General features: G+C 43.4%; 1 protein-coding gene across 1 annotated transcript in view; it reads right to left on the bottom strand.

The window, feature by feature from the left end:
• Positions 1-27,703, bottom strand: part of atrnl1a (attractin-like 1a) — a 194,736-nt gene that overhangs the window by 96,687 nt on the left and 70,346 nt on the right. The window contains exons 19-22 of the mRNA XM_076104205.1: positions 25,203-25,445; positions 24,854-24,991; positions 10,968-11,061; positions 4,253-4,305 (exon numbers count right to left, since the gene is read on the bottom strand). Coding sequence (XP_075960320.1) covers positions 4,253-4,305; positions 10,968-11,061; positions 24,854-24,991; positions 25,203-25,445 — 528 coding nt within the window. The remainder of the gene's footprint in view (positions 1-4,252; positions 4,306-10,967; positions 11,062-24,853; positions 24,992-25,202; positions 25,446-27,703) is intronic.

Genomic DNA, 27,703 nt, shown 5'->3' with positions numbered 1-27,703 from the left:
ATGGGCCCCAACATTCACAAGCTTATATTTCAATTGTCTTTGATATAAGTTTAGCACTATGAGAATAACATTTAATCATATTTAGTAGAAATTAGGGGAATGACAAATCAGCCCTCTCCATTTTTCTCCTATCTGATTGTAGACAACACGTCATTAATCAGTCCTATTCCGTGCTGTCCATCCCTGATTGTCATTTTAATTGGGATTGTGAGGCTGTCAGTAAATATTGGAGCCACTGCTGTTCGGCCTGACTGAGCTTTCCAAGCACGCCTGAGGGCAGCAAGCGGCACTGACTCTGGACTGACTGGTGTTAGCTGGTAATCCAACCGACTGCTGGTCTCTCCAGTGGAAGTGGCGGGACACTCGGTGGCCGTCCCTAATTAGACGTCCCTTGTAGCTGACTGAGATGGAATATGACAGTGGTTCATTAAAGCATTGTCCTGGTGATGCTGCTCATAAAGGCCAGCCTGACTGGGGGCAAACTCATTAAACAGCAAAGTTGCTTTTCATCAATTGACTGGTGGTTAAATATGACAGCGCTAACTGAACCAAAGCGTTGCTCGCTGCACTTAATCCCCCGAGTGAGACGAGGAGCGCGGCCGTCAGTAGCTGGACACTCGCACGTATCAGTCTGATGAAAACGTTTCATCAACATGGATTTCTGAGCATGTGTCATTCTGCGTTTTTGTTCATTTGCAGTATTGTACAATAAAGCCGACTGCAGCCGTCAAGTGGAGAGCTTGAATGATGAAAATGACTTAATTTTCCCCCCCTTTATTATCATCAACCAATCACAAAACAATATACTCTTGCCTTTGAATGATACGTATGCTTTTTCACATGTGACCCCTTGACTACAAACACAATGCTGCCGTAGTGTGATTGAACACATACACTACAGTAGTTCAATGAGTCTGTTTATGACTGACTTTCAAACAGCACCGCTATAGAAATGGGTAAGAAAAGGAAAGAGGAGAGTAGACTACTAAACACGTCTGATTCAGAGCAGATGTCAAGGGGGCCAGACTTATGATATCCAGTTCCAACACTGAGTGGTTGTTTGGTTTAGATAATGGTCTTCTATTCACCTAGCAAGTGCTTAACCTCTGTTGCTGGTCTTTTGGTTGCCTGTAAGAGTTTTGTGTCACGGCTGCTGCTTTCTAAAGCCGACAACTTGCAGTTACTGCCACAAGGATGGAAGCAATCCAGCCTGGTGTACTCTCTGGCAGTAGTGAAATATCACTTCACAGAGACTAACAATATACATTGATTATAGCTGTCACTTAAAGGACGGAGCTCACGAAGGTTGGCTGAACCTGCACCTCCTCCCAAATCCAGAGAGTCTACAGAGCATTCATCATAACAATGACATGTGGCCACATCCTTCAACAGACGGCGCTTTACGAAGGCGTCCCCTTTGGTGGACTACAGGTTAGAAGGCTGAACCTGTACCAACCCGAGTTCCTGCCCTTATAGTGACCTCCTGTAAAGTGAAGCAATATTTGCTCTTCAGCCTGTGCTGCAGGTTGCCCACAGAATCAATTTCCAGTCTCCCTTTTTGGATTGTTCCAATTGAAAACCATGACTGAGATGGGTTTGTCTCTCTTTAAACCAATATGTCAATTATTTCTATGACCAGAGTTGTATTAATTAGGTGACAAATCTGTCAGTACACTATGAGAGGTCTTCCCTCATCACATTGTAGGAGAGTCTGCTCTCTCTACTGGCCTTAATTGTTGATGTTTACCTTTTTATTTTTTCTTCTTCATCATGCAACAACATCCTCAGATTTATCGTGCAGCCCCTTTGGAGAAGCCAAGTAAAAACACAAACAAGTGTAAAAGACTTCAAGGATCCAAAGGGATACTAAGGGCGGCAAAGCATCCAGTAAACTGATACTGAACGTCTGAACCGTCTGAACAGTTCTCTGCTGGAGCCGTTGTAGTGGAACAGACGGACAGACCCATGTTAGTTCCAGATGTAAGAGATCCCTAAACACGGGACACAGCTTATTGACACACTTTTTTTGGGAATATGATTTTGCATGAAGACCATCCTGGACTATCCTAAGGCTAATACTGACAACACTGTCTCCTCACATTCCAGTTAATCTCTCTGCTGTCAGCTGTTGGACAACTTTTCACCATCTCCTCACATCATAAGAAATCCACAGGTGGTGCAGATTTCTCAAACTTCTGCTCTAAATCCGTCACAATCCCCCAGCCGGGACGGTGCTGCCACTCCTAAACTCCGCATGTAATTTCTCATGACAGAGATAAAGCTTCTTTTATCAGCACCTTCCTTCCAATGACAGTTAAGACTAATATTGACCTGGCTGCTTTTCCTTAGAGTCCAAGGGAAATGGATGGCTTTTAAATCTGTGATTTATACACACCATCTCTCTGCATGTGTGTGTGTGTGAGAGGGTGTTGTGTGCATTCATGTGTGTACGTCTGAGTGTGCTTGCCCTTGTTCAAACAAAACTAACCCCGTTTCATAGACGACAGAAAAGATAATGTCACATTAATGACAGAACATAATGTCTCCAAATGCATCTGGAAACATTGCTTCAGCTGCAGCCATGGAGATATCGAGGAGCCGAGCACCTACAGACTTTGGGAGCCATTAAAAGCTGTGTTTGAGTGTTTCTATGCATTTAGATTATCTAAAGCCCTTCACAATACTGGGCAACGGCATCGCATTAGTGCCATCTAGTGCCTCCAAACCTCAGTCCTGAATCCAGCAGACAATAATACCATGCCATCGATGGACTTCAAAATAAAAATGAAATTTTAGATGACAGCAAAGGTTCAAACTGTCATTTACAGGAAGTAACGGCGCATCTTCTTTACGGCATTATTGTGATCTATTTGTGAAAGGGGCTCCTGTAGCGTCCGGTCTTCTGAGCTCTGCAGGAGCTTGCTAATCACGTTGAAGGTGCAGGTACGAGCTTTGATCGTCTGTTCGTTGGTTTAAGCGGCGCTGGGGTTTGCGCTGGCTGAATTCAAGCTAACTGCTAACTGAAGGTCCGGGACCCAAAGCTGTTACTGCTCTCCTTCTGCCCACGGAGAAGTCGTTTTCTGGCGCCGTGGAGGACCAAACGATAGTAGGAGTCATTTTCTCATTTCTACTACTTTAGATTTAATCCAAAAAACAAACTATTAAAGCGCACACAGACCGTACAGCCCCAGGTTATAGTGTGCCCCCTATTCATTTGGAGCAGGTGGCCAGATATTACACACTGCACCTTTTAAATGACCGCTGAGCCTCCTTAACGAGCATACTTATCTAAACGAAATGTCTGATTCTGTGTCTTAAAAGGAAGATAAATGACATTTTAAGATAAAAGCTTGGCAGCAATGAAGGTGAACCCATGTGCCCGTCTTCAATCACATTCTTGAACAGAAGTTGTTTTTGTGATCAAAGACATATTTGAGGTGACCGGTGCAATCTGTGGCATGACTCCTCTGATTGCTGTATCCTTTCGAGCCTCCCTCACTGAAACAATGATAGGCCCACTCAGGCTAGAGGGCTATTGACATTGACAGCACTTGAACTTTATTCTACTGGGTTATAATATTAAAACTGATGATGGCAATTCGTAGACTGAATGTGTGTGTGTGTGGTGTGTGTGAGAGAGAGAGAGAGAGAGAGATGCAGAGTGAGGGAGCATGTGCTTGTGTGCCACAAAACATCTGTTTTGACTACAGCATACCTCCTCCATCTGCCCTTTAAAAGGAAAACCAGCAATTTGTTGCAAATGAGCTAAGTCAATGTGATCCCTGCGAGCATCTGGAAACAGAAAAACAAAGTCCTGGACGGAAAAACACTTTCTCTCTGTTTGCATCCCTCCTCCCCCCTCTCTCTCGTCGCGCACCTGAATAGGTGATAGTAATGGAAAACCTACTAAAACCTATTTATTTGTACGCTTAAACCTGTTTTGTTCACATTTTACTGATAAATGACCTTTAGTGGTCTTGCAAAGTGTCTCCAAGGTCTACAACGAATCTCTGGTCATGGTTACTTGGAGCTGAGCATCAGCTCTGCTCCATTTCAACACAAGAAGGCTAGCGGGGTTAACAGCTGCTTTCTGGCTACCTTACTTGTTTGGGTACAAAGATGATAATCGCAGGACACAGATTGACATTGTACACAGAAACAGACTTCAGCTCTAAGCCTGTGTGTGGAAGGGGGGGGGGGGGGGGGCAGGGAGCTGAGGGAGACTCGGGTGTAGTGGCAGCAGGATACTTACAATAGCATGTTCCCCGGAGAGGGTTGCCAAGGTAACGGTTCTCTGAGTCACATCTGGAACGACACAGGAAACGAGAGACAGGCAGAGAAGAAGAAGAAGAAGAGAGAGAAAGAACAAAGGCATTAACATTCGATAAGGGTTTCATTTTTACAAAGACACATTTTTCTGTTACAGTGTGTGTGTCAGGTGGGCCCTTGTTGCAGGTAGTGTCTTCCCCCAGCTCTTTGAGCTGCTCTCTTTTTCCCCAGGGTGCCCATACACACACACACACACACACACACACACACACACACACACACACACACACACACACACACACACACACACACACACACACACACACACACACACACACACACACACACACACACACACACACACACACACACACACACACACACACGAGAGAGAGAGAACATCTAGCCTCTTTAAGTGCTCGGCTCAAAAACAGATCCCCTGCATCTGCAGGAGCGTCAGAGGATCTCCTGCTTAAACATCTGGCTAAATAATGCTGATGAATTGTACGCAGTGGAAAACTCCACTGAAAATCCATTTATTGGGGATCAAATAGTCTCTCGCTGTTGGCCTGAACAGTGTCAGTGAAAAGTTTAAAGCTGCTCCTTCATGGAGGATGGCAGCTGTATTGATCTTGGTCTCAGAGCTGTAACAGTGGAGACACTGTCGTGGCAAAATAAATGTATGAAAAACTGCCGACAGTATAAACTCCTCAAATCACGCCTGAAGCATAATCCACTTCTCCAATGTGTATCCATGCTCAGTATGTTCCAGAATAACCACTGCTTTGTCAATATATCGCTGAATATGAGACTTGCGTGGAGCTTCGGAGCTATACGCATAATGTGTGACACCACATTTGTAAAATTAACTTTATGTTTGCCACCTTTCAAGACTAAAGAGACAGAGGTTCAGTGCAGTTTTCCTTCATGGCAGCTACAGTAGCTTTTTAAATCAAAGTCAAAAGGTTTGTTTTGTATTCATCTATTTCATTCAGATGTTTATTTCTCTTTGGATTGACAATCACTGCCAGTTAGTGGAAAACAAAATGCAAAACAGACCTGACATACTTGTGATAATGGCAAGAGCAAAACACCATTAACCACTGTCATTTTAGACAATTTGTCCCAGAAAAAAATGATTGTAAAAACAAATAACAAATGTTTATCATAAGGATCTACTCACTCGTTTCATTTTGACATTTCAGCCATTTGTCTGTTAATCACTGTGACCAGATAGAGGAGGACTATGTGTTGCTGATGGACAGTAATTGGCTGTTGTTGAAAGTTGTGACCTTTATGTTAAGGGGAAGCCTCTAATGACCAGAAAGCTCCGCCGCAATACAATTAGGTAAATGTATATACACATAAACATACATATAAAGATTTATCTAGATTTTTCCAGCAGAAATGAATTTTTCGTGGTGCAGAAACACAGCGGCTCTTAAAGATAGTGTAAATGTTAACACTCAGCAAAAGCAATTAAAGACAAAATATCAGGGTTAACGGTATTTTCTTGAGTTATCATGAAAAAATGGTGTACGTGCTCCGGAGGCCATTAAAGTGTCAAGATGGACGACGTGCACCTGAAGTACGGATAGGAAAATGATTACCTGGCAACGGAACAAAAGCCAGTTATTAAACTTCCACTGCCAAGAAATGTTGGAAAAAATGTGCTAAGAGAACCAAATGCAAATGTGATTATAATGTCAATGCTTTTAAAACGTCTTTAAAGAGCGTTTGCATCGCCCCGATGGAGTGATATACATCTGTTGTTCATTATTGTGTGTGTGTGTGTGTGTGTGTGTGTGAGAGAGAGAGTGACTCTACATGACATTAATCTGGAAGGCTTTAAAAATAAGTGTTTATGGATATTGCAACCGCTAAAGTTCTGCATCGTGGCCATTTAGAAAAAAAGAAATCCCATCGCTTATCAAACCCATATGCAGATATTTCACAAGCTTTACTAGAAAAGCAACTCATCCAAAGCACCCACTGTGTAACAGAGGAGGGGCTGGAGGATTGAGAGGGAGAGAAAGAGAGAGCATGAAACAGGAGAAGATGGACAGGAAAACAGAGGAATAAATGAACAAGGACTAGAGGGCAGGTGAGGTTTACAGCCCGAGTGTTTGTGAATTCGCTTGTAGCGCTGCAGCAGGTCACAGAGCAGCGCCGGATACTGAATATTTCATCCTTCTCTAAACCCCCGGCCAAGGACGAGGCCCTAAACCACGACCGCCTCTCTGAGCTTCCATCCTGAATCAGGAGTTTAAGGACGACAATAAAACAGATACAGAAGCAGAACCATACTTTTAGTCTAATGGTGGCGCGTGAATCAGTTTAAGAGGCCACTTGACGTCTCGACCAATATGTTCCAAGTAACTGAGATTTCTGCTGAACTACAGAATGGTCCTTCGCAAGAAGCTGAATGCGCTCATATTTTATTTAATCTTGGCAGCACTCGTTGATTCATTGTCTTGCGGTCTCGACGCAGAATTACTTACTGGGTGTCATCTGCATGAAAGAAACAAGGAGAGAAGGAAAGAACAGTAGGACTTAAGAGGAGGTGAAAGAGGCTTATGAAACAAAAGGTTTTGGGATCCAGAGAGGACAGTCGGACGGTGAGCAGCGTCATCTCAAGAACACTCTGTGACTTCAAAAGCTGTGGAGTCGCCTCCGGCCGAGACTATTTTAGCAACAACAAGATTTATTGTGATGAATGTGATTGTCATGAATTGCATTGGGCCCTCGTTGGAGCCAAATATGATCTATGAAATACTTCTATCAGATATGTGAATCACTGAACAGATTTCTTTTTTTTTTTTTACTTGCAGTCACAATGTGCAAATAATGCACAAACATTTGCTCTCTCTCCCCCAGAGGAGGCTAGACATCAGCTTTGGCTACTGAGGAAGCTAATAGGGATTTAGTGTTGTTTAGCAGGCTGGAGGCTAGCTGACTCTGCTGATAATAAAACGTGCTCGTGTAGGTTTAACAATCATGACTGCATGACGTGGCTTTGCAACATTTTTACACTAATTTCAAACAAATACTCTGCAGAACCAGACACACAGAGACCGATCGCACTTCAAAGTTACTTTTCACAACAGAAAGTGTTATTTACAAATACCGATGTTTCCAACATCTCCAACTGTAGCACAGAATTGATAAATACTGTAAATGCAAAATACATGTTACGTACTCTTTCTCCAGCCAGGTAACCAAAGTAAGCGACCCTGACTTTTCTGAACTAAAAAGCTAGTTAGCTTCTGATACTGGCTGACTGTGCCCTGATGCTGGCCAAACATTAAATTCACGTATGTGTTCAGAGAAGAAGGATAAGCAGACCTGCAGGCTAAGTAAGGGGCGAGGACAAGACATCTTCTCTCTTGGGGGACACTAAAGATCTGGACGCAGAGCTTCAATAAAGAGGGGACGCACACTTAAGCTGCTTACAACAGCCTAATGGGGACGAGTTAAGGGCCACAGAGGACTGGGCTGCCTCATCACTTAAAACACACTCTGACTCAGCTACACACACACAGACACACACACACGCGTACACGAGTGACAAATATTTTTGCTCTGCTTGCTGTTCCTGTAAACCCTCTGCCTAGATAAACAAAATGGAGATTAAAGGTCACAGTGATATTGGCCGTGTGTGTGTGTGTGTATGTTGTGAACTGTTAAGAGTTTTATAGGCATGAAAAATTAATCAGTGCGCAGTTTGTAAATCACAAAACCACATACCGTATCAGGCTCTCTTTAGCAACCCTCAAAATGACAAACATGCATACGCACAAAGACACACAAACACTCCCTCCGGTCGAGTATACAGTTAAAGATGCAAATTAGCAGGCAATTAGCGGAGTTCTCTACATTTGGAGAGGAGGCCAATTAAAGCTAAATCAACACAATCAAAGTCAGTCAGACAATGCAACAGGAGAGAAAGTGCTCAAACTCGCACAGTGAAAATAAAAGTCTCATGTATGTTGGACTTTAAATAGATTGTTCGTACATGTTGTAAAACTGTGACCACACATAAACAGCTGGAGGACATCTGGTGAGCAGCTGAGTCCTGATACCAGCAGCTCAGGTAGACACCCTATTCCAGCAATCCTGACCTGCCACATTCACGCTCCGAGCTGCCTGTAACAGCTGTGGGTGTCAAAGTGCATATATATATAAGATGCATGTCACAATGCAATTATGACTGAAAATATTTTGAGGCATTGCCGGAGCAACAGGTCTGACAAACAGAGAGAGAAACACATTTTCTGTTTAATATGAATGAAATAAAGTATGAAAGTCAGACACACAAATGCAGAAGAAGAGACAATATAAGCATTAACATAGACGTGTAAGGATGTAAGCACACAAAAAAAGGCAAAACAAAATGCTTCACGGCCTCTTTATTTCTGACTCTAGAACAACACACGCTCTGAAATACGCATCCACACACCTGATGTAACCTGGGGACACTTAGCGTCCGCCTCCGGGGGGGAATTGCTCGTTCATAATCAAAACGGCAAACAAATGGCCCTCGACTTGGCACACCATTCTGGAGTGACTCAAGCAAAACAAACAGCGCCGTGACAGAGAGACATTTAGAGAGACAGAGGTGCGGGGGGGGGGTCGGAGCAAATCAAAGGTGAAAGCGACTGCAGTGGCTTAGGGATGCACAAGTGAACACACATCGACACACCACTGTGGAGTCTCCACCAGAATAATGAAGTATTAATGCGTGCTGAAGAGAAACACTACGCTGAAAAAAAAAAGATCCCGACACAAATGCCAAGTGACCAGGAGTACTGATGCCGTACGGCCACTTTAACATTCAGTCTCACTCAACTGCAGTCTTGTATTGTTCCACATTTGACAATATTCAGTCTGTTAGTCTGTTAGTTGTTATTTTCCCCCAAACTAATCAGACGTGATCACAAATCCCTCCATCCGACATGTTTTTTAACTGACGCAAATGTTTTGGTAACTTCTTTAGCACTTCATGTTTTTTTAATGCATATATATATATATATATATGGTATAGTGTTAATAATTAATTGCACAATTCTGCTCACGTCATCCGTGTTTAATCAGGATTAAAATCGATATACATGAAAATGATGTTCCTGATCTTTAACCAGCATAAAGAGTTGGGATCGGCTCAGGAAATGTTTAAACGTAGGAAAAAAAACATTAGTTATTTTTAACATAACATTAGAAACATCTACATAAAAAGAAAGTTCTCCAATGAATCAGTGCTTAACAGCGTCTTAAAGGAATACTAATGTATCACGCTGATCCAAGTTGACAGTACACATGTGGAGAGAGTCTTTCCGTGTGAGGTCATGTTGGTGTCAGGAGCTGGAGTTGAAGTTGAGGATCACTCACAGGTTATGTTGAGGTCAGCGTAACGCAGAGAGCCAGAGGTGAAAGTCAGAGTTTAAGTTAAGGGGTCAGAAAGTTGACATAATCGGCAGCAGATTCAAGTTGTTTGTGCGTGGGTGGGTGGGTGTGTGTGTGTGTGTGGCTACAGTATCTTAAATCTGCCAGCTGCTTGTTACTCCCACTAGACACATCAGTTATGGTTTGAAAGAATCTGACACACTAGACCATCTGCATTTACGAGCCAGTAAAAATAAAAATGAAAGATATATCCGTATCAATAAATCTATAGCAGGCTCACAGATTAAGCAGCACCACTTTTACCATCGATCAACCTTTGTGCAGCTTGTTTCCCTTCAATGTTTGATCGTTCTGTAAATGAAAGAAACTAATCAAACACATTAAGAAATAATTAGCTGTAATAAAGTGAACTCTAACACTGCAGTCTCCACTGAGGTACAAACCGAGGAGCCATATCTGACTCTAAATAAACACATTAGCAACTGTACTATCATATAATGGGAGCGATTACAATCCCAAAGCAAGTTTATGAAACCTCCACCACACACACACACACACACACACACACACACACACACACACACACACACACACACACACACACACACACACACACACACACACACACACACACACACACACACACACACACACACACACACACACACACACACACACACACACACACATTCTTTCTGCCTTCCCGATAATTTTCCAAAACTAAATTCAAATGAAAGTAACAATGTTGGCTACTGATGAAAGTATTGAAATGCCTGGATGTCTGTGTTAAGTTGCTGCGAATGCAAACCCAACATTTCCTGCTGCTGCAGCTTCACATTAAAGTATTTAACTGGCACAACAGATGTTGATTTTTATTCTGAAGTATTCTCATGAGAAACGATGCATTTGTCAGTGAGCTTCATCAGAAATGTGTCCACAAAACAAGACAGCGGTCGCTTTTTGATGGCGGATGAGTTTGAACTATTGCAGGTAATAATGGAACAGTCAGGAGCAGCCGCGGTGAGCTGTTGAAGAGCTGCAGGCTGCTCACTCAGGAGCTATTTTAGCTTTTGCTGTTCAGATCACGGTTGCAAACAGGATTCAGTATTCTGGGACCTGTAATACTGAACTGCATTTGCAGTTACCACCCATGAACTGGGTCTGTGATATGTGATCGCTACATATCTTTTGTATTATTTAATACTAATACCTAATAATGATGACCTAATGCTCACAGGCCAGCTAGACGTGACTGGGTATTTAACCATACTGCGGTTGTATGACAGTATACTCACAGTTGACACTGGTCTCCCTTGATTCCTTTAGTGGTACAGAAGCACTTCCCCGTGTTGACGTGGCACACGTTGGCATGGCTGTTACACTTGCACCCTGCAGGGAGGAGAAGAGAGAGAGAGAGAGAGAGAGAGAGAGAGAGAGAGAGAGAGAGGTGTGTTGAGATTTGATCTCTGGAATTTCAAAAAAGAATCTGTGGTGTGGAGACAAGATGACAGTTTTCAGAACCCGACATCTTCTCAAAGACAACTTTGAGAAGCGACTACTGCTTAGGTGCCCTTGAGCTAGGCAGTAATCGACTGTAGTGGCGCTGCTCAGCGTCCGGCACAACAACCTGTATAATGTATAAAATACACAATAATCCCTTTTAACATTGTGTTGGATGTTCGAGTTGAGGGAATAAATGCAGACAAAGAGCGTGGGAAGAGGCAGGGGAGGAAAGATGAGAACGGGGGGGGGGGGGGGGGGGGAGAGGGAAGGTACGGAAAAAGGTGAAGAAAGCTGAGATGGAGAGAGGGGAGTGTAATGAGGAGACGAGGGACGGGGGAGATAGAAAAGGACAAATCACTCACTTTCCGAGAAACACTAAAGCATCTCGATGCTCTGAGTCGTTCGGCACTAATAGGTGTCAAGTTCCTGATTGGAATGTTTTCTCTTGTTTCCTCGTTCTTAGGAAAGACTGAGCTGCATGCACCTTTACCTAATCCTACCGAAAATAAAATCATTACTCTCACAATGTGATGCATTTGCTTACAAAACAGTTTGAAAGGAAAACTGTTTCTGGGAAACATGAGGTCACCAGTGAGCTATCTTACAGCATTAAAAAAAAAAAAAAATAATAATTTCAAGTGCCCATTAGATAAGGGATAAGCTCACATTTCTTAGAAAATATTGACATGCCCATGTGAGCATTGAAAGAGTTATTGCTCACTGAAATTGCTCCTCCTGTCCGTGAAGATATCACACTGTAAAAGATGTTCAAATCTAACACGTGGATCATTCTCTGAGCGCATTTATGTTCCCAGAGGATGTTTGATTTTAATGACGCCAAGCTCCTCTTCTCAAACTATAATAACTGATTTTCCTTTTTTGGCCACTTGGGGGCAGCAGAAGCCAGCTGTGAACACAACGCTGACATATCGTTATCTTTTAAATCGATAATTTCACATCCAGCTGTTACGGAGCAACATGATCATTAGGAGTCGTGTTTGTGTTCCAACATAAGTTCGACATTCACTCTCTTCTAGCCTTGATTTTGGTCTCCACCCACACCTGAGAGAAACATCTGTCTCTTTAGCTGCTAAATGCTCCGCTACGTTCACCAGCTAGTGTCTTATCTGAGTCTGTCTGCTGTTTGCTGCTGAGCAGGAAGGGTAAAGTGGCTTTTTACATGTTTCTGGTTATAGACCTTTGGTCCTGTTCTTCATTATGACAACTGCCAAGTCAAAGCCACGATCAAACACGAATAAGACACAGAAAACACGCAGCAGTCTGTGTCAACCTAGGAAGGGAAAAAGGCTAATGTGGAAATAGGCTGTTTATCAACATCAGATTTGAAGTGCAATCAGGCAAGATATAATTCAAAGTAGAAAAACTTCTGAAACTTTTTGAACTGCATGAGGTAAAACCCTGGATGGTGAAATGTGTCTTTTGGAAGCTATTTATTGTAGCTAGTCCGCTTCTGATTCGTCACAGAGATGGGGGCCTTTTAAAAAAAATCCTTTTAATCGTTTTGTTATGCTAAAGCAGAGCATGATGTAGCCGGAGCCGAGCCTGTAATTTAGACACTAAATCACTTCTGCATGGAGTGACTAATGGCAGAGACAAACAAGAACGTTCGCTATACCCTTGTGTTGCGGTGTGTACGTGTGTGTGTGTGTGCGTGTTCACATCCACACAAGGCCACTCTCTCCTGTGTCCCTCTCCAGCTGAATTGACTTTGTGCTTTGTTCTTATTCCTTCCAATTGGCACAGAGACAGCTCCTGTAATAAAACGGTGGCGCGCTCAGGTCAAGGTAAAGCCAAGGAACCGGCGGGTAATCAGAGGAAAACAACCTCCTCTGCGAGGGAAGAGAGGCCCTGATCTGATCACTTACGCTGAGCAACAAAACAAGGGAGCAGACTTAAACGCAGCTTTAGATATTTAGATTTTGGAACACACACACACACACACACACACACACACTTGAGTGGCTGAAACACAAGGTTGTGCAGTGGGGCGTTTAAATGTCAGCGGGCTGAAAGTCAAATTGCCGTTCTTCAACTTGACGGCAGATGAGGCGTCAATAACTCAACACAATGTTGATCTATTACTTGAAATCACTTTGACCCGTCACAAAGAGAGAACACTTCTCCGGAGCTGCACACTGAGCCGCGAGGGTTTGGGAGATAACGGAGCCGGAACAGAAAGTGGCTTTTAGATTTGAGATAATAGACAAATCACAGGTGTGTTAGCGCCGGGCTCGGGTAACCCTGCTGTTCATACAATATTGATTCAGGAGGCAGTCAACAAAGGCATACAAAGGACAAAGCTAGCAGAAATGTGTATTCATGAACTCACACAGATTTCGCCAATGGGCACTGGAGAACAGCCAACACAGACAGACAAAAAAAAGAATGAGCCGGAGATGAAGAATTCCGGTTAACGGCTTAAAAAACTGCCGGTTACTAGTTTTTGGTTTAGAGGCTAATACAGAATACCACAATCATCTAAAGGACTTCACACACGAGACACAACAAGGAGACTTGGACCGCTCTCAGCTTTCACTATCGCATCATCTCAAAGGCCAAATTAGAAACCCAACTAAGACACTTGAACAGACAGACATAACACAAGCTCTGAGGCTCTCAAATATAAAGTCAAATTATTTCAGATCTCGCAGCGAAACAGAGAAAATTCTGTGACAGAGAAGTGCATTAACTTCTCCCCCCTCTTCAAACAAACATGAAGCCAGTGTAATAACCGAAAGCAGCAAACAGCATCCTGCTTCCAGCAGTGCAGTCCCAGCGCAGACCAGCTGCCTGCTCTGCAGACTAATGAGATGAGAAGCTGCTCTGACATTTCATCTCCAGTCTTCCACTTCAATATAAGAACTAGAATTTGATTTGATAAATAAAGTTACACTCATTTGATAAAACGGCAAAGTCAAATCTTGGTTTCTGAGGTTGCGTTATTATTTACCCTGTATTAAGCTGTTATCTACGCTTTAATTGATTCATTATTAACTACCAGGTTTGGATTTAGATGGGGCAAACACTTATCTCAATTATTATTGTTCATCACTGGCCACATGCCGATGTTTGTTTTTAATGTAAATGCATAGACAACTTAACTGAAATGTCATTTGTTGTTTTATTTCCGCGGTGATGTGACTCAGAGACATTCCCCGTCTGTCAAAAGCTGCCAATCAAACAGTAAACTAGGAGTTTCATCTGCGCCGTCAGTCTGCCGTCATCGTTCTAGGTGTGCAACGTTCAAAGTGAGTCTACGAGGCTGCCGGGGCGTTTCTGCATGACAGATACATGACCGAAAAGCTCGTGACACGGCTCAGACTGCGGCCTCTGTGCAGAATGGATGCACAACACACAGACTGGTAACTGTCTGTATTGAAGAGGACTTAAAAACTAGAGATGGAGACCATAAACTCATGTTTACAATGTTTACTGAGGTAATAAATCAAGAGAGGGACTTCTGTTTGCATCAGAGGAGTTGCCATTAGAAATAATGTAACTTTAAGGCACTTCAGCATTGGCTTCACTTTTCAGACTCAGAGGTTGCCGCCTGGCCGACACAGAGAGACAGAGACAGAGAGAGAGAGAGAGAGAGAGAGAGCATTTGGAGATGAAGGGGTGTAGGAGCAGGGGATTCATAAAAGAGCACGAGCATGAATGAATGAAATGGACGGAGGAGAAAGCACATCAAGCAACAGACTTGCTGACAGCACAGAAATAAGCGGCGATATAAAGAATCCTGATCTCTTAGCAAAGAAAAAATAAAAAAGGTTGATTTGATATAAATCATTTTTCACATGACTTGTGCGAGCCCCCTGAAGAGAGCACAATTTCTCACCCCACTGCCTCTGCATGCACAATACAAGACATGCTGTTGTCGGGTGTGTTTGAATGTGTGTAGGTGGGAACTAGGCTGTGTGTGTGTGTGTGTGTCTCTCTATGAGTCAGACAGGTAAAGATGAGGAAATAAGAAGACATTAGAGAAGAATCCTCGCTCTGCTCCGTCTTATTCCCATGGGCCGTGCAGTTATGAAACTCAAATATAGCTTAATGGGAAAGAAACAAATCAAGGGCTGGTGTGGTGCTTAACATTTTTGTGAATTCTTGTCTGCTGCTGCTAAATATCGCTTGGTGGATATTTCAACAAATGTACGTATTCTCCACCTCCTCTGCTCCGACAGAAAGCGATGAGTTCACACCATGAATACAATAAATGAATTAGGGCCAGCTGTTTTTTCTCCTGACCATGTGAATTATCTCTGGAATTTCATCTTCCAAATGTTTTTTTTTTTACTATTCTTTATCTTTTGCTCTTTCAGAATCTCTCCATAAGAACGACATGCCGCTGACAGATAGAAAAGAAAGAGAGGATAACCAGATGGTGTGAGCGGGAGTAGTGTTGAGCAACACATTTCCATAACTCCTGTTTGACGACTCAAAGACTTCATGCAGTTAAGCAAACAAACAGTCCAGCAAACAAGCAGACAAATAGCAATGAAATACTTGTTTAGGTTTATAGAAACCTGCAAAAACAAGACACAACATACATATAAGCAAAGCATTCAACTTGTATTAAATGCTGTATCAGCAAATCAGTTGTATGTCTTCTCATGTACACAGTGTAGCATCTTGATGCATGCTGCAACATTTATAGCAGTAACCTTAAAGATACTTGTTATACACCTTTCATACACTGAAGGTAGAGGCCTCAGATTACTCTGTAAGCTCAACCTGCCCATCAGTTAGGGGTTCAGCGCCTTGCTCAAGGACACTTCACACAATCCCTCTAGAGGTGGCGGGGATCGAACCAGCAACCCCATTTAAAACACAAATGGTATTTTTTGTTTTCTTCATCACCGATTAGACGAGCTGGGTTTAAGAACCTCATTTACAATAAACGTCGAGCGTCTTCTTGCAGCAGGAAACAATATTTGGATGTGTGCGTTTGGACATAAGATCCAGGTAATCTGCTCCTTGACAAATAAAAACTAAAACACAATTGCAATGCACAAACGGTATTTATAAAACAGTCAAACGTGCCTCAAGCCAGGTCCCCTGTGCAGGCCACATTAGTGAGAATCACTAAGTAGAGGTCACGAACCTCAAACAATGTGGCCGTCCTAAAATCAAATACGCAGTAGTTCCAAGTAGATTCCTAAACATTCGGCACTTTGCAACGCGTTCACACCTACCAGAGGTGTTGATTGGTCTATAAGGAAATCATCTGTGGAATATTATACAGCTGGAACATGTGTGTGTGCGTGTGTCAATGTGCTTGTGATGGTGATTGTGTCATGTCTGTGTGCACATCTGTGTAAGAGTGACACCTTTAATTGCCGTCTTATTATTAGTCGTACTGTATATCTCAGTGGCTCGTATAGAGAAGAGGGCGGCTTCCAAACAAGCAGCATGCAGCTAATAAACAGGAGTCTCTGATTCTTAGCTTGCTTTTCATGATGTAGGACAGATTCATCACCGTTTCCTCTAATTGCAACAGTCTCTTTAAGCCCTTCTGAGATGCAATACTTAACACACTAATGAAAATAAGTGGTTTTGTAAATCATTTTTGCCACAATGCTCTCAAAATTCGATATTCCCTTTTCTTCACTTTGCCGTTTCCCCCAGATTATGATCAAACATGCTCATCTCCATGAATATGTTTTCATCATCTTCATCATCATCAATGTCACCTTCCACCTACTGCTGACTCCTGCTTTTCCTTTGTCCAGTTCCACAGACGGGGCGGTTTGGCTGGATAAGAGCGGACAGGGCTTTATATTCCTGTGTTTGATGAAGGGATGATGGGGAAGGGTCGAGGGCAAACATCACAGAAGAGAGAGGTGGGAAGTCTGTAAAATATGTGGAACCACACACACGCATATATATTCGCATATGAAGAGAAAAATGATTTTCAAACCAGCGATATCAAAGAGCCCTTCAATATAGATTGCTTCTCTCAGCCGTCTTTACTTTCCTCTGATCCGTGAAGCTGGTTAAAGTTCTAATCATGTCAGCGTCAGTTATTTTAGGACTATTTATCGCACAAGATTAACACAATAATGCCTCATAATTACATACTTGTATGATTTAAAGCCGATTTCAACAGGAATAAACCTTTGTTTTCATAGATACATTTAAAAATAGATGCATCTAAAGAGATGTATGCTACAGTGTAAGACTTTAAAGCCTAGTGATCAAAGTGTATATGTTTGCTCACCTGATGCAACTATAGATTTGCCAAATGCAGTCTTCCAAAAAGGTTGGTCAACTTATGTGGATCTGAATATTACCAAAAGCAATCATTTCACCTCAGAACACAAGAGTATACAGAAAAAAACACTTCAAACAATCCGAACCAGCCCTTTCAGTTATTTCCAAACTTAACCCAGCTAACGCTGACTCAGCTCGTGCGAGCGTTCACACTGTTCATAACCTTATTGATGAGCCAACCTTGGTCTCCTACGTCACTGCATTGTGCAAACGGCTGAGTTGGCGTTTCCTTTTGAAAACCCCGGGAAAACAACGCAGATGAACCCGCCCTTTAATATAGTCCAAATTTATTATGAAACTGTTCCGACATCTAATAAGTTCTGTCATCCACAGGACAATCACTGATGTAGGTGCTGAGTGGCTACACGCTTCCCTTTCACGCCTCTCTTTCTCTTTCTAAAGCGCTGCGATATGTTCTGTGTGTGAGGCGGCGTGGTTGCATTTTTGTGGCGCAAGTTGGTCTAAATACGGCATTTTTATTCAACGCTACTGCTTGTCAGACATGATAGCATGGGAGCCAGTTATATCTATTTTATGCTGGTTAATGTGTGCGTGAGCTGTAAGCCAAGAATGAAAGCATGGCGTCTCAAAGAAAGCAGCTAATTCTAGACAAAACATGAGTCACAGCAGCAGCTGACTGGAGATCAAAAAGCATTCAAAAGCCGTTTGAAATCATATTTAAAGAATCATTTGTATGTGTGTGGCTTTGTGTGTGGGTACGTGTGTGTGTGTGTGTGTACTTTTGATTTTTCTATGTGCTCGTTTGTTGACCAGGCTGAAGCCAGGAATAGAGCTGCCAGAGGGAAGATGACTGGATACCGCTGAGAATGCTGGGTACTTCCGCCACAAGGCTCCACAGGTACATAAACATATATAGCACACGTCACACACACACACCGACAGACACACTTAAGACAGCAGGTGAGAGTGGATTTGGCAGCTTCTCCACAGAGAAGACTGAATGGAGCGACTCTGCAGGCAGCATGCTTTGTCTGCTGCTGAAGCTCAACAACAGCTGGCTCTCTCTGATCCATTACACACACACGCACGCACGCACACACATACACACAACGCTGCTGTCCTGTCTGTCCAGTCTGTCCTAGTCTCTCACTGAGGCTGCTGGGTTGCCAGTTTCTTGCAGGGACATCACTCAACATCTCTATGGCTCCTGCACTGAACACAAATTTACAAAGAACTCCCGCTGTTGCACCCTGCTTAGTGACTGTGCATCAAAACCTCAAAATTAGGGACAGAGACAGAGAGAGAGGGAAGATGAGAGGGGGGGGGGGACAAAACATGGTCGGTGGAGACAGGAGAGACCAGCCTCACAAGAAAACATCACCATTGGTTATTTGTTTAAATTTAAATCTATTTTCAGGTTTTTCCTGACAAGCGACCTCTTGTGATGGTAAACAGAGATTCTTTCTTCAGCTGCAGTGACGGCAGGAAAACAATGTCATGTTGCTTTCATTTGGAAAACAGGACTCGATACATTTACAACAAAACCGGCAATTTGTCCACTTAAATGGAAAACACACATTTGATGTCACTGGAGACGTTTTTTGTATTAAATATAACCACAATCTTACCCTAACATGAATCAGTGTCCATACATATGTAGAACACTGTTAACGCTCAAGTCACTACAAGCGGATATCGACCTCTTTATGTTAATAGAAAACATAACGGACATAAGTTCACTTCAAAACATACTTGATTTTGCAAATTATTTGTATTTAATCATGCTTTCTGGGTGACAGCGTTGTGGTGGGACACCACCAACACCTCCTCCTCCATCACTTCCATGTTAGCTGCAGATAGAGGAGAGTCCTTGGTTTCCACAAGCGGTTGCTTCACAGGAAAACATGAAGTCAAGTAAATGAAGGACATTTTAATTGGTTGAACAAACGACCGATGCTGTTGCTTTAGTACGGACGGTCTTGAGGTAAAGTTGAAATTTAAAATTGAGTGTTTTGTTGTCGACAACAAGATGTGACATAAGGCAGTTTTTTGAGTGTTGTTAGTTTCGCTATCCAGATGTGCGTGAGGTTAATGCAAGAGGCATTTGGTCATTCTTCTTCTTTTTACATTATTTTGAATTTTGAGAAATAATTTTTAGATGGATGAATTCAATGGCTTTTAGGAATGAAGAGGGAACCCTGCCATAGCCAACTGGAGGTTGGTTTTAGTTTATGTGAACGACTGAATGCTAAAAGTCAGCTCATTCACCCTAATTGGACTCTACAGCTTTGTTTACACTCTTGGCATCGTAGCGTGGAGCCTGCGCAGATGCGCGTAAGCTCCGAGCGTGCACAAATGCGCTTATGCTAAAATGCGCTGCTTGTTGCATTATTCTCAGAAACGCCAGAGGGCATACAAACAAAATGAACTGCGAAGAATCAAAAAGACAATTAGTGAAACCGTCAAAGCGCCATAAACCAACTTCCACTATGCCGAGGAGGGATTGTAACTAACTGTAAGCTCATATCTCATATTCACGGACTACTTTATTGACTTTGTACAAACCCTGTAAAGAAAGAAGTTAAGTATGACATGCATTAGAAAGAAACAAATTGAATATCCTCTAAACAATTCGATTTGGCTGCAAAATATATTTTTCAGACCTCCTGTTTCTCAAGCATTTAAATGTGAATTGACCTTCTTTGTATAATCCCTAGACATGTAAATAGTGCTTTTATCAGTGAACTATTTCACGTCTAAAAGACTGATTGCGTGCGCCATGCTACAAAAATGCAGAGGTGCACGAGAGAGCGCGCAGACTGTGATTACCTCTTTCTCTGGCGCTTCACTACAGCGAGTATAAACTAAGCTTAAGTGCTTCAGAATGTGGCCCTTCAAGCAACAGTATATAACCACACAAATGATCCACCAACTGCATGGTCTTAAGAGCACTGTAAAAAAAAAAAGAAGAATCGCTCTACTGGAAAAGATACCTGTCCTGACCGAAAAACACTTTCACTACAAGAAAATAGAGAAACAATTCCTGTATTTATACATCTTATTCTTTCCTTTCCCTTTTGGAACAATGGCAGCCTGAAGATCAGCAGAAGCCCCGTAACCACACAAGAACCAGGCACTGAACTGAGCTGAACCCGTAAAAGACGAGGGAACTTGACAAAACGTCCTTTAACTTGTGTAGCGTTTCTATGTAAGACAGCAGTGAGGTAGTGCAGGGAGAGATCGAGTATCGGAGCGAGATGGACACGGGGAGCCGCTGATGTGAATCATGCAAAATTTATGGAAGCAACAAAAGTGTTCAGCATGAGCCGCTGATGGCAGAGGAGAATTGCACGCTTAAGCGCTGAGTAGAAAAAGATAACAAGCACAGGGAAAAACAACACAAGCCGAAGTCCTGCCTGGGAGACAATTCAGAAGGAGGCGTGGGAGCACCGTGGTCTGCCTGCTGCTGGTGATACCTCACTGAACCCGAGCACCAGCACCAAAACAACACAAGAAACTATATCACTGTGGGAGGTAAAGTGACATTCTGAATATTCCAAAGGCCCTGTTAACACGCAGTGGCTAAGAAATCAGATTACTCACCAATACCCCCACTATACAGACGCAGAGAGCAAACTCTGGGTTTGAAAAGTGAGGCTAATGCAGAAGGGCCTTGAACTTGCAGTCTTGCTAATGACCAGCAGGGGGCAACTCCTCTGGTTGTATAGAAGTCTATGAGAAAATGACTCTACTTCTCACTTGATTTATTACCTCAGTAAACATTTTAAACATGAGTTTATGGTCTCAATCGCTAGTCTCAAGTCTTCTTCAATACAGCATGATGTTCGTTTCGGAAATTATTGTCCATTTAGAGTCAAATAGACAAAACAAGGTATGCTTTAGGTATTCCGTTGTACTTAGCTCCACCCTTTCGTGTCTCTTTTGGTTCCAAAAAAACAAGATGGCGACGCCCAAAATGCAAAACTCCAAGGCTTGAAAAACACATTACACAAGGGTGACGTCATGATGCCCAAGTCCACTTCTTTATATACAGACAAACAAATATCCACTTTTAAGAAATACGTGCCATTACCCAAGAATCCTTTTTTAATATTGATTCATTGTAAAATTATTTTCCGATTAAATGTTTGGTGAATGAAATGTCCGAAAACAGCAGAGCCCATATTCCCAGATCCAAAAGGGACGTCTCAAGTGTGTGTTGTGTCCCAAAGTGTTGTTGAGTTATCTTAAGTGATCTTGACATTGTTCACATTTAACTCAGTTTTAAAGCCCAGACATGATGTTTCTTCCAAACCTTACTAAGTGGTTTTGTCAGCATGTTGGACTGAGAACGTGTGCACCGTGACTTGACGTCACATCTCTGAGGAGGCAGAGCTTCTGTAACACCCTGACAGAGATGCACGAATCCACTTTAACTCTCTCCTTATCCTCACTACTGTTTACGTGCCATTAAGCAAACCACAAACCCCACACAACCATTCAGTGACACAAGTTTGGTTGCACTACTTCCATGTGCGGATGTTTAACAGCGCAACCCTGCCACTGATACATATGATGGGAAAACAGTGCTTGTCCGTCTCTCCGCTGTGATAAAAACTAGAGACGAAATCAACAGAATATGAAAGACTCTCGGTATGCATGTTCTCCTCTGAGGGAGTAAAAGTCTAAACCGAGATCCAACATGTTGTCCGCTGCAGCTGAAGGTTGGCACGAGTGCGTTTGATTTGGTATGTGTGCAGCACAAGGTGAACGGTCCATTCAGAGAAAAGGGACACTAATGCCCTGCACACACACACTTCATCCAGATTTGACAAGGTTCGTTAATCATCTGTCAGAGGGACAGGGGGAACGGACAGACTCCCCTCTCCTCTCCTCTGCCCGTCCTCCATCTCCTCCTCTTTTTATCCCTCCATCTCCTCCTCTATTCCTTCATCGTCTCTCCAGCCAAGGGCAACTGTCCTTTTCCTCCGATATTAACCTTGTGTATCTCACCACATGGTTTCATCTGTTTTTCTCTCTCTGTCGGCGTGCCTTTGTCCCTGTTGCCTCCTCTCTCTCACTCCGTCTCCCCCTTTCCCTCCCCCACTGCCTCTCTGACCCGTCCATCCTCTTTACAACCCTATGAGCCGAGGCCTTCTCCCCTCCCTGGTAGCCGCGACAGCCGTCGCTCTATCATTCAGTCCTCTAATCGGCCACACGTCATTGCCTCCCGGCCATTTAACTCAAGGTAAATCTAGTGGTTCCTTTTATAAAGAGAGATGGAGATAGAACGGATGAATGGATTGATGGACAGATGGACTATTTAAGACAGAGACTTATTGTGATTTGTAAGAGGGAATGACAGGAGTGTAGAGGAAGTAAAAGAGGGAAAAATGAAGGTGGAAGGAAGTAAAGGTAGATGGGTTTAAGCCGGATGGAGGTGGACGGATGAGTCTGGTCAGTGCAATCAGTGGAGACAAAAAAAGAAGCTCCAGGGAGGTGAGAACCAATGACACAAGCCTCTCTACAAATCCAGTTTAACCACCTGTTTATTGGGGAGGGGATGAGATGAAGAGAGAAGAGAAGATGAAGAGAGAAGAGAAGTGGAGAAGAGAAGAAAGTAAACCAAGAGGACACAAGAGAAAGGAGGGAAAGGTGGACAAAAGGATAGAGAAAGGAAAAGAAATGAGGGGACGAAAAAGGAAGATGAGGGCAGTAAAGAAGTGAGGAGAGGAGCGCAAAGTAGAAAATGAGGAAAAGAGGTGAGAAAAGGAAAGGGACCAGGAGGAAAGGGAAGGAAGAAGAGAAGAGGGGACGGAAAGCAAAAGAAAGAAGATAAGGAGAGAAGAAGAAAGGGGGAAGAAGGACAGAAAAGGAGGAAAGAAGAGAATAGGTGGGAAAAGGAGAGGAGATATGAGAAGGGAGAAAAGAAAAGATGAAAGAGGGGAAAGGGCTAGATTAATTGAACAAATACGGCCTGAACAATAACAGGAAAGGAGGCATGAAAGAGGAGTAGAGAATGGACCATGTGGGGAGAGAAACGGCAGGAAAAACATGACCGGGGAGCGTTAAAGAGAGAGCGAAGCAAAATGCCAAAAGACAGAGAGACAGAGGAGCGAAACGGAAAACATGGCAAAGAAAGCCAAAGTAGAAGAGAAAAGTGCATCAGAGTCCTGTACGGAGGCGGAGAGAGGCGTGCATCTATCAGCGCTGCGCTCGCTGTGAGGAGCCGCCAGGGACGGAGACACCAGTCAACTCAGGAAATAAGAAAATGATTAAGAGCGATTTAATGTCACGCCGCCACCGAGCCAAAAAGCACATCTGTCACAGCGAGACTGATGTTGCTGCACCTCCCCCCTTCCCACCCTCCTCACTCACACTCCAGCAGTCACTCACTCATTCATTCATTACATCTCCCATCCAGGCCCGTACTGTATCATACACCTTCCAAAAACCCCAGCCCCCCCGGATTTTCCTGTGGCTTCTGCTTTCTATTATCTAACACACACACACACACACACACACACACACACACACACACACACACACACACACACACACACACACACACACACACACACACACACACACACACACACACACACACACACACACACACACACACACACACACACACACACACACACACACACACACAAGCTAACAAACCCTGCTTGCTGTGATTAATTGAATGCGAAGCAAAACAAAGCTGCTGACAGGCGGATTCCAAGCAGAAAAATATGGATGCCCATGAACCGTGTGTGCACCTCCACGAGAGCCTTCATCTGCACCATCTTTCCAAGTCTCTCTCTCTCTCTCTCTCTCTCTCTCTCGCTCCCTCTCCGCTGCTCCCTCACTGTCTGCAGACCTCGATCCCGGTTCCGCTGGTCGCCACGAGCTCAACGGAAAACAAAGCCTGCACAGCTTTTAAGCACTGCCCCCGTCAGGACGTTTGTGTCCATTACAGTGTTGTAGGCTGCCTTCAGGGGATTATATATATATATATATATATATATATATATACACACACATTTTGAACGGCTCTTTATTTCTATGAAAGCAATTGAGAGCGAGAGGTGAAGGAGACAGAGAGCTCTAATAGGGGATTTCATCCAAAACACACCAGGAGAAACCTTTTACTTTAGTTATTTCTGTCTATAATTGAGCTCTGCAAAACAACACTTTCTCACAGCAAACTTCCGTCTCAGAGCGATCAACTTGTTTCAAGCAATTTTGAAATTGAGGGATTCTATCTTCAGAGACGGCAGATTGTTGCAGCGGAGGAGAAAAAGAAAACATCCAGACAGCTGATTTTTGTTTTCCCCCTCCCCCGTTTCAAGGACTTAAATCAAAGACAATTTGGCAGCTCCAAAAAAAAACAAAAAAAGAGAAAACACAATACGGCGCTGTGACCTTTTGCACTCACCGTTGCACTTCCCTCCGTTGGTGGGGTCGCCATAGTACCCGGGCATGCAGCTCTGGCAGTGCACCCCCGCCGTCAGGTTCCCACAGTGCTCGCACATGCTGCCGTTCACACACCTGCTGTGACCGTTACACTGGCACGCTGGGAGGACATCACACACACACAGGATACACTCAGGTTATTAGGGAAAACCTAGAGCTACAAACCCCCCCCCCATCATGAAGATTATGATCAGTGTATTGATGAAAGAGGTGTCGAAGGCCCACAGAGAGTAGCGATGTTATTCACTGTTATTCAGCTGGGTGACAGAATGTGACCAATAGATGAGCACGCGCTCCAGCTGTTCACTCACCGGGACATTGGATGAAGGCCCAGTTGTAGCCTCTGTCGGACGAACAGAGACTCTGATCCAGCACCATGTCCCTGTCTCGTAGTCTGTCCGGGGGCCCGGCCCTGGCGCCGGCAGGCTTCATGGGGCCTCGGTAGGACCCCTCCATGCAAACGCCCCTGCCGGTGTTACTGGGATCGCCGCACCAACCGCACTCCGTCCTCTCCAGACACTCGACGCATGTCCTCAGACCTGAACAGTTCTGGGCTGTGGAGGGGATGCGAGGCGGGGAGGGAGAGGGGGGAGAAAGGGAGAGGTGGGGAGGGAGAGGGGGGGAGAAAGGGAGAGGGGGGGAGAAAGGGAGAGGCGATCAGGAATCAAAAGAGAAATAGAGAGAAGTGAGGAAGAGTCTGTTAGGGTTCTGGTTGTCAGTGCCTTCCAAAAAGTGTTACAAATGACCGAAAAGGAAATCAAGTGAGCTGTTTCCAACCAATAGATTCAGATTTTGCATAGATTTAGAGATGTGGAAATTCGGGGGGATTTTGGATCCATTGTTGTATTACATTACATTACAGTCATTTACAATTTCTTCTGAAATTGTTTGTGTAAATATGCAAATAAGGGAATTATATAATGCTAACTTTTGGTGAGTTTAGGAGAAATACACAGAAGCAATAAACACCTTAATGTATATTTTGGATGTTTTTTTTGCACTAATCTGAAACACGACATCTTACGGAAGCAAAACAGTCCAAAATGGACCGGTGCTTATAAAACAATGTTTTTGCAAATTCACCATGAATCAGAAGGTGACAGTTTTCATCTCATTGTGTCTGTACTTCTTTCACAGAACTTCTCTGACAAATATCAACAGGTTAATTGAACTGAAAGAGAAACAAAGACCTTGAATGCGTCGCTCAGACGTATTTCAGTGCTGCTATATTTGTGCATACGCATTTAAACAGAAGCTATATCTGCCTTTCAGCAGTGTTGTCCTCAACACACAATGAAGGTAAAGCACCTTTAAGGCGTGTTCTGACCAGTCTGTCCTTCACACTGTACTAAAGCTAATCCTAACAGCTTCAAGCTCCGAGCATGAACACAATAAACACCTCCAGTGATCGGCCTCCTCTAATGTACTTAGCGTCTTCTGTTCTCACCTTTTTCTTTGACCCTCAACATTCAGAGAGGAATTGACTTTTCTTTCCCACACCATTCAGCATGTTGAGAAACGCATCTGTATTCATGAAGTGGATGTGACATTCAAAAACACATCACTGGTGCAAATTAAAAATGACACTTTCTTTATGGTATGGCATTCAATAGTTGTAATAGAAAACAACATCTCCATACCGAAGCCCTTTATGTTCCCTGAACGTGGCGATAAGTGAGAAGAATAAGACATTTTTCTTTGTTGTTTGTGGAAAAGCCGGCCTTTCCCAGGTCAACTCTACAGCTCGCTTTGTGTCCGTCACTCTTGTTTTGCTGCCGTTCTCGACATCAACATGTCTTCCTGTCATAGTACATTTTAGTCTACAAAGCGAGGGTGGGAATACACACGAGAGAAAGGCAGGAACATAAACTCAGTGGGTATCTCGGCGTGTACACAACAAACCCAAAAGGTTGAGAGGAGTTATCCGAGGCGCTGTTTTCTGTTTCTGGTTTCTGTTTTCTGTTCTGTTTTCTGCTGAAGGTGATTCAAACGCAGCGTCAAGTAAAATTTGCATTTTCTCCAGAAAGTTGTTTCTCTTTTGAACACGAGCCATTTCCATAAGCCACAGATGTTCTAGCTGAACATGGATCTCTTTCTCTCTCTGTGTCCCTGCTAGCTAGCTCTGCTTGAAATACTCCCCCTGTCCTCTGTGTGTGTGTGTGTGTGTGTGTGTGTGTGTGTGTGTGTGTGTGTGTTTGCGAGCTCTCCCCCCCGTTGCATTATTCAACTGCAGCAATGCCGATTCATTTGTTCTCTCGGCCCCTTTATAATTACAAACTTCTTCTCTCGGATTCACTCTTTATCTCTGCTCTGCCACCTTTTCATCCTCCTCTTTTGCATCTTTCTGGCGGTCTCTATTCACTAAGCCGCCTTCCCCTCTCGCGCTCTTTAGGAGCTGCCACTGTACCCTCTTCTCCCTCATTTCCTGCCATTTTTATTTAATTAGATTCTTTTTTTTTTTTTTCTGGATGACACTAATACACTTTAGGCATAAATGAAATCCCAAAGAAAAGAAACTCTTCATCCGCTCTTCTATCGTGTCTCCTCTACCGCGTTCCTCCCTCCGGTTTTTACTCTCACCTCCCCTCTCTTCCTCCCTCATTTCACTTCCCCTCCGACAACACACTGGAGCTCCACTACAGTCAACGCTTCAAAGAGAGGCAGTTCAACAGAATACCCCAAATCCACCACACAGTGGGGTTTCGTCTGCTAGAAAAGTACATATTTATACACCCACGACTTTAATACCCAATAAATATATCAGGCCTGTTCATCAATTCCTCAAATATGACTCAAATTGCAGGGAATTGGT

The sequence above is a fragment of the Anarhichas minor genome, unplaced genomic scaffold (genome assembly GCF_050575085.1).
Source record: "Anarhichas minor isolate MPS153535 unplaced genomic scaffold, ASM5057508v1 ptg000029l, whole genome shotgun sequence".
Classification (NCBI taxonomy): Eukaryota; Metazoa; Chordata; class Actinopteri; order Perciformes; family Anarhichadidae; genus Anarhichas; species Anarhichas minor.
The sequence above is the reverse complement of the archived record's forward strand: the minus strand, read 5'-3'. Positions and strand labels throughout refer to the sequence as shown.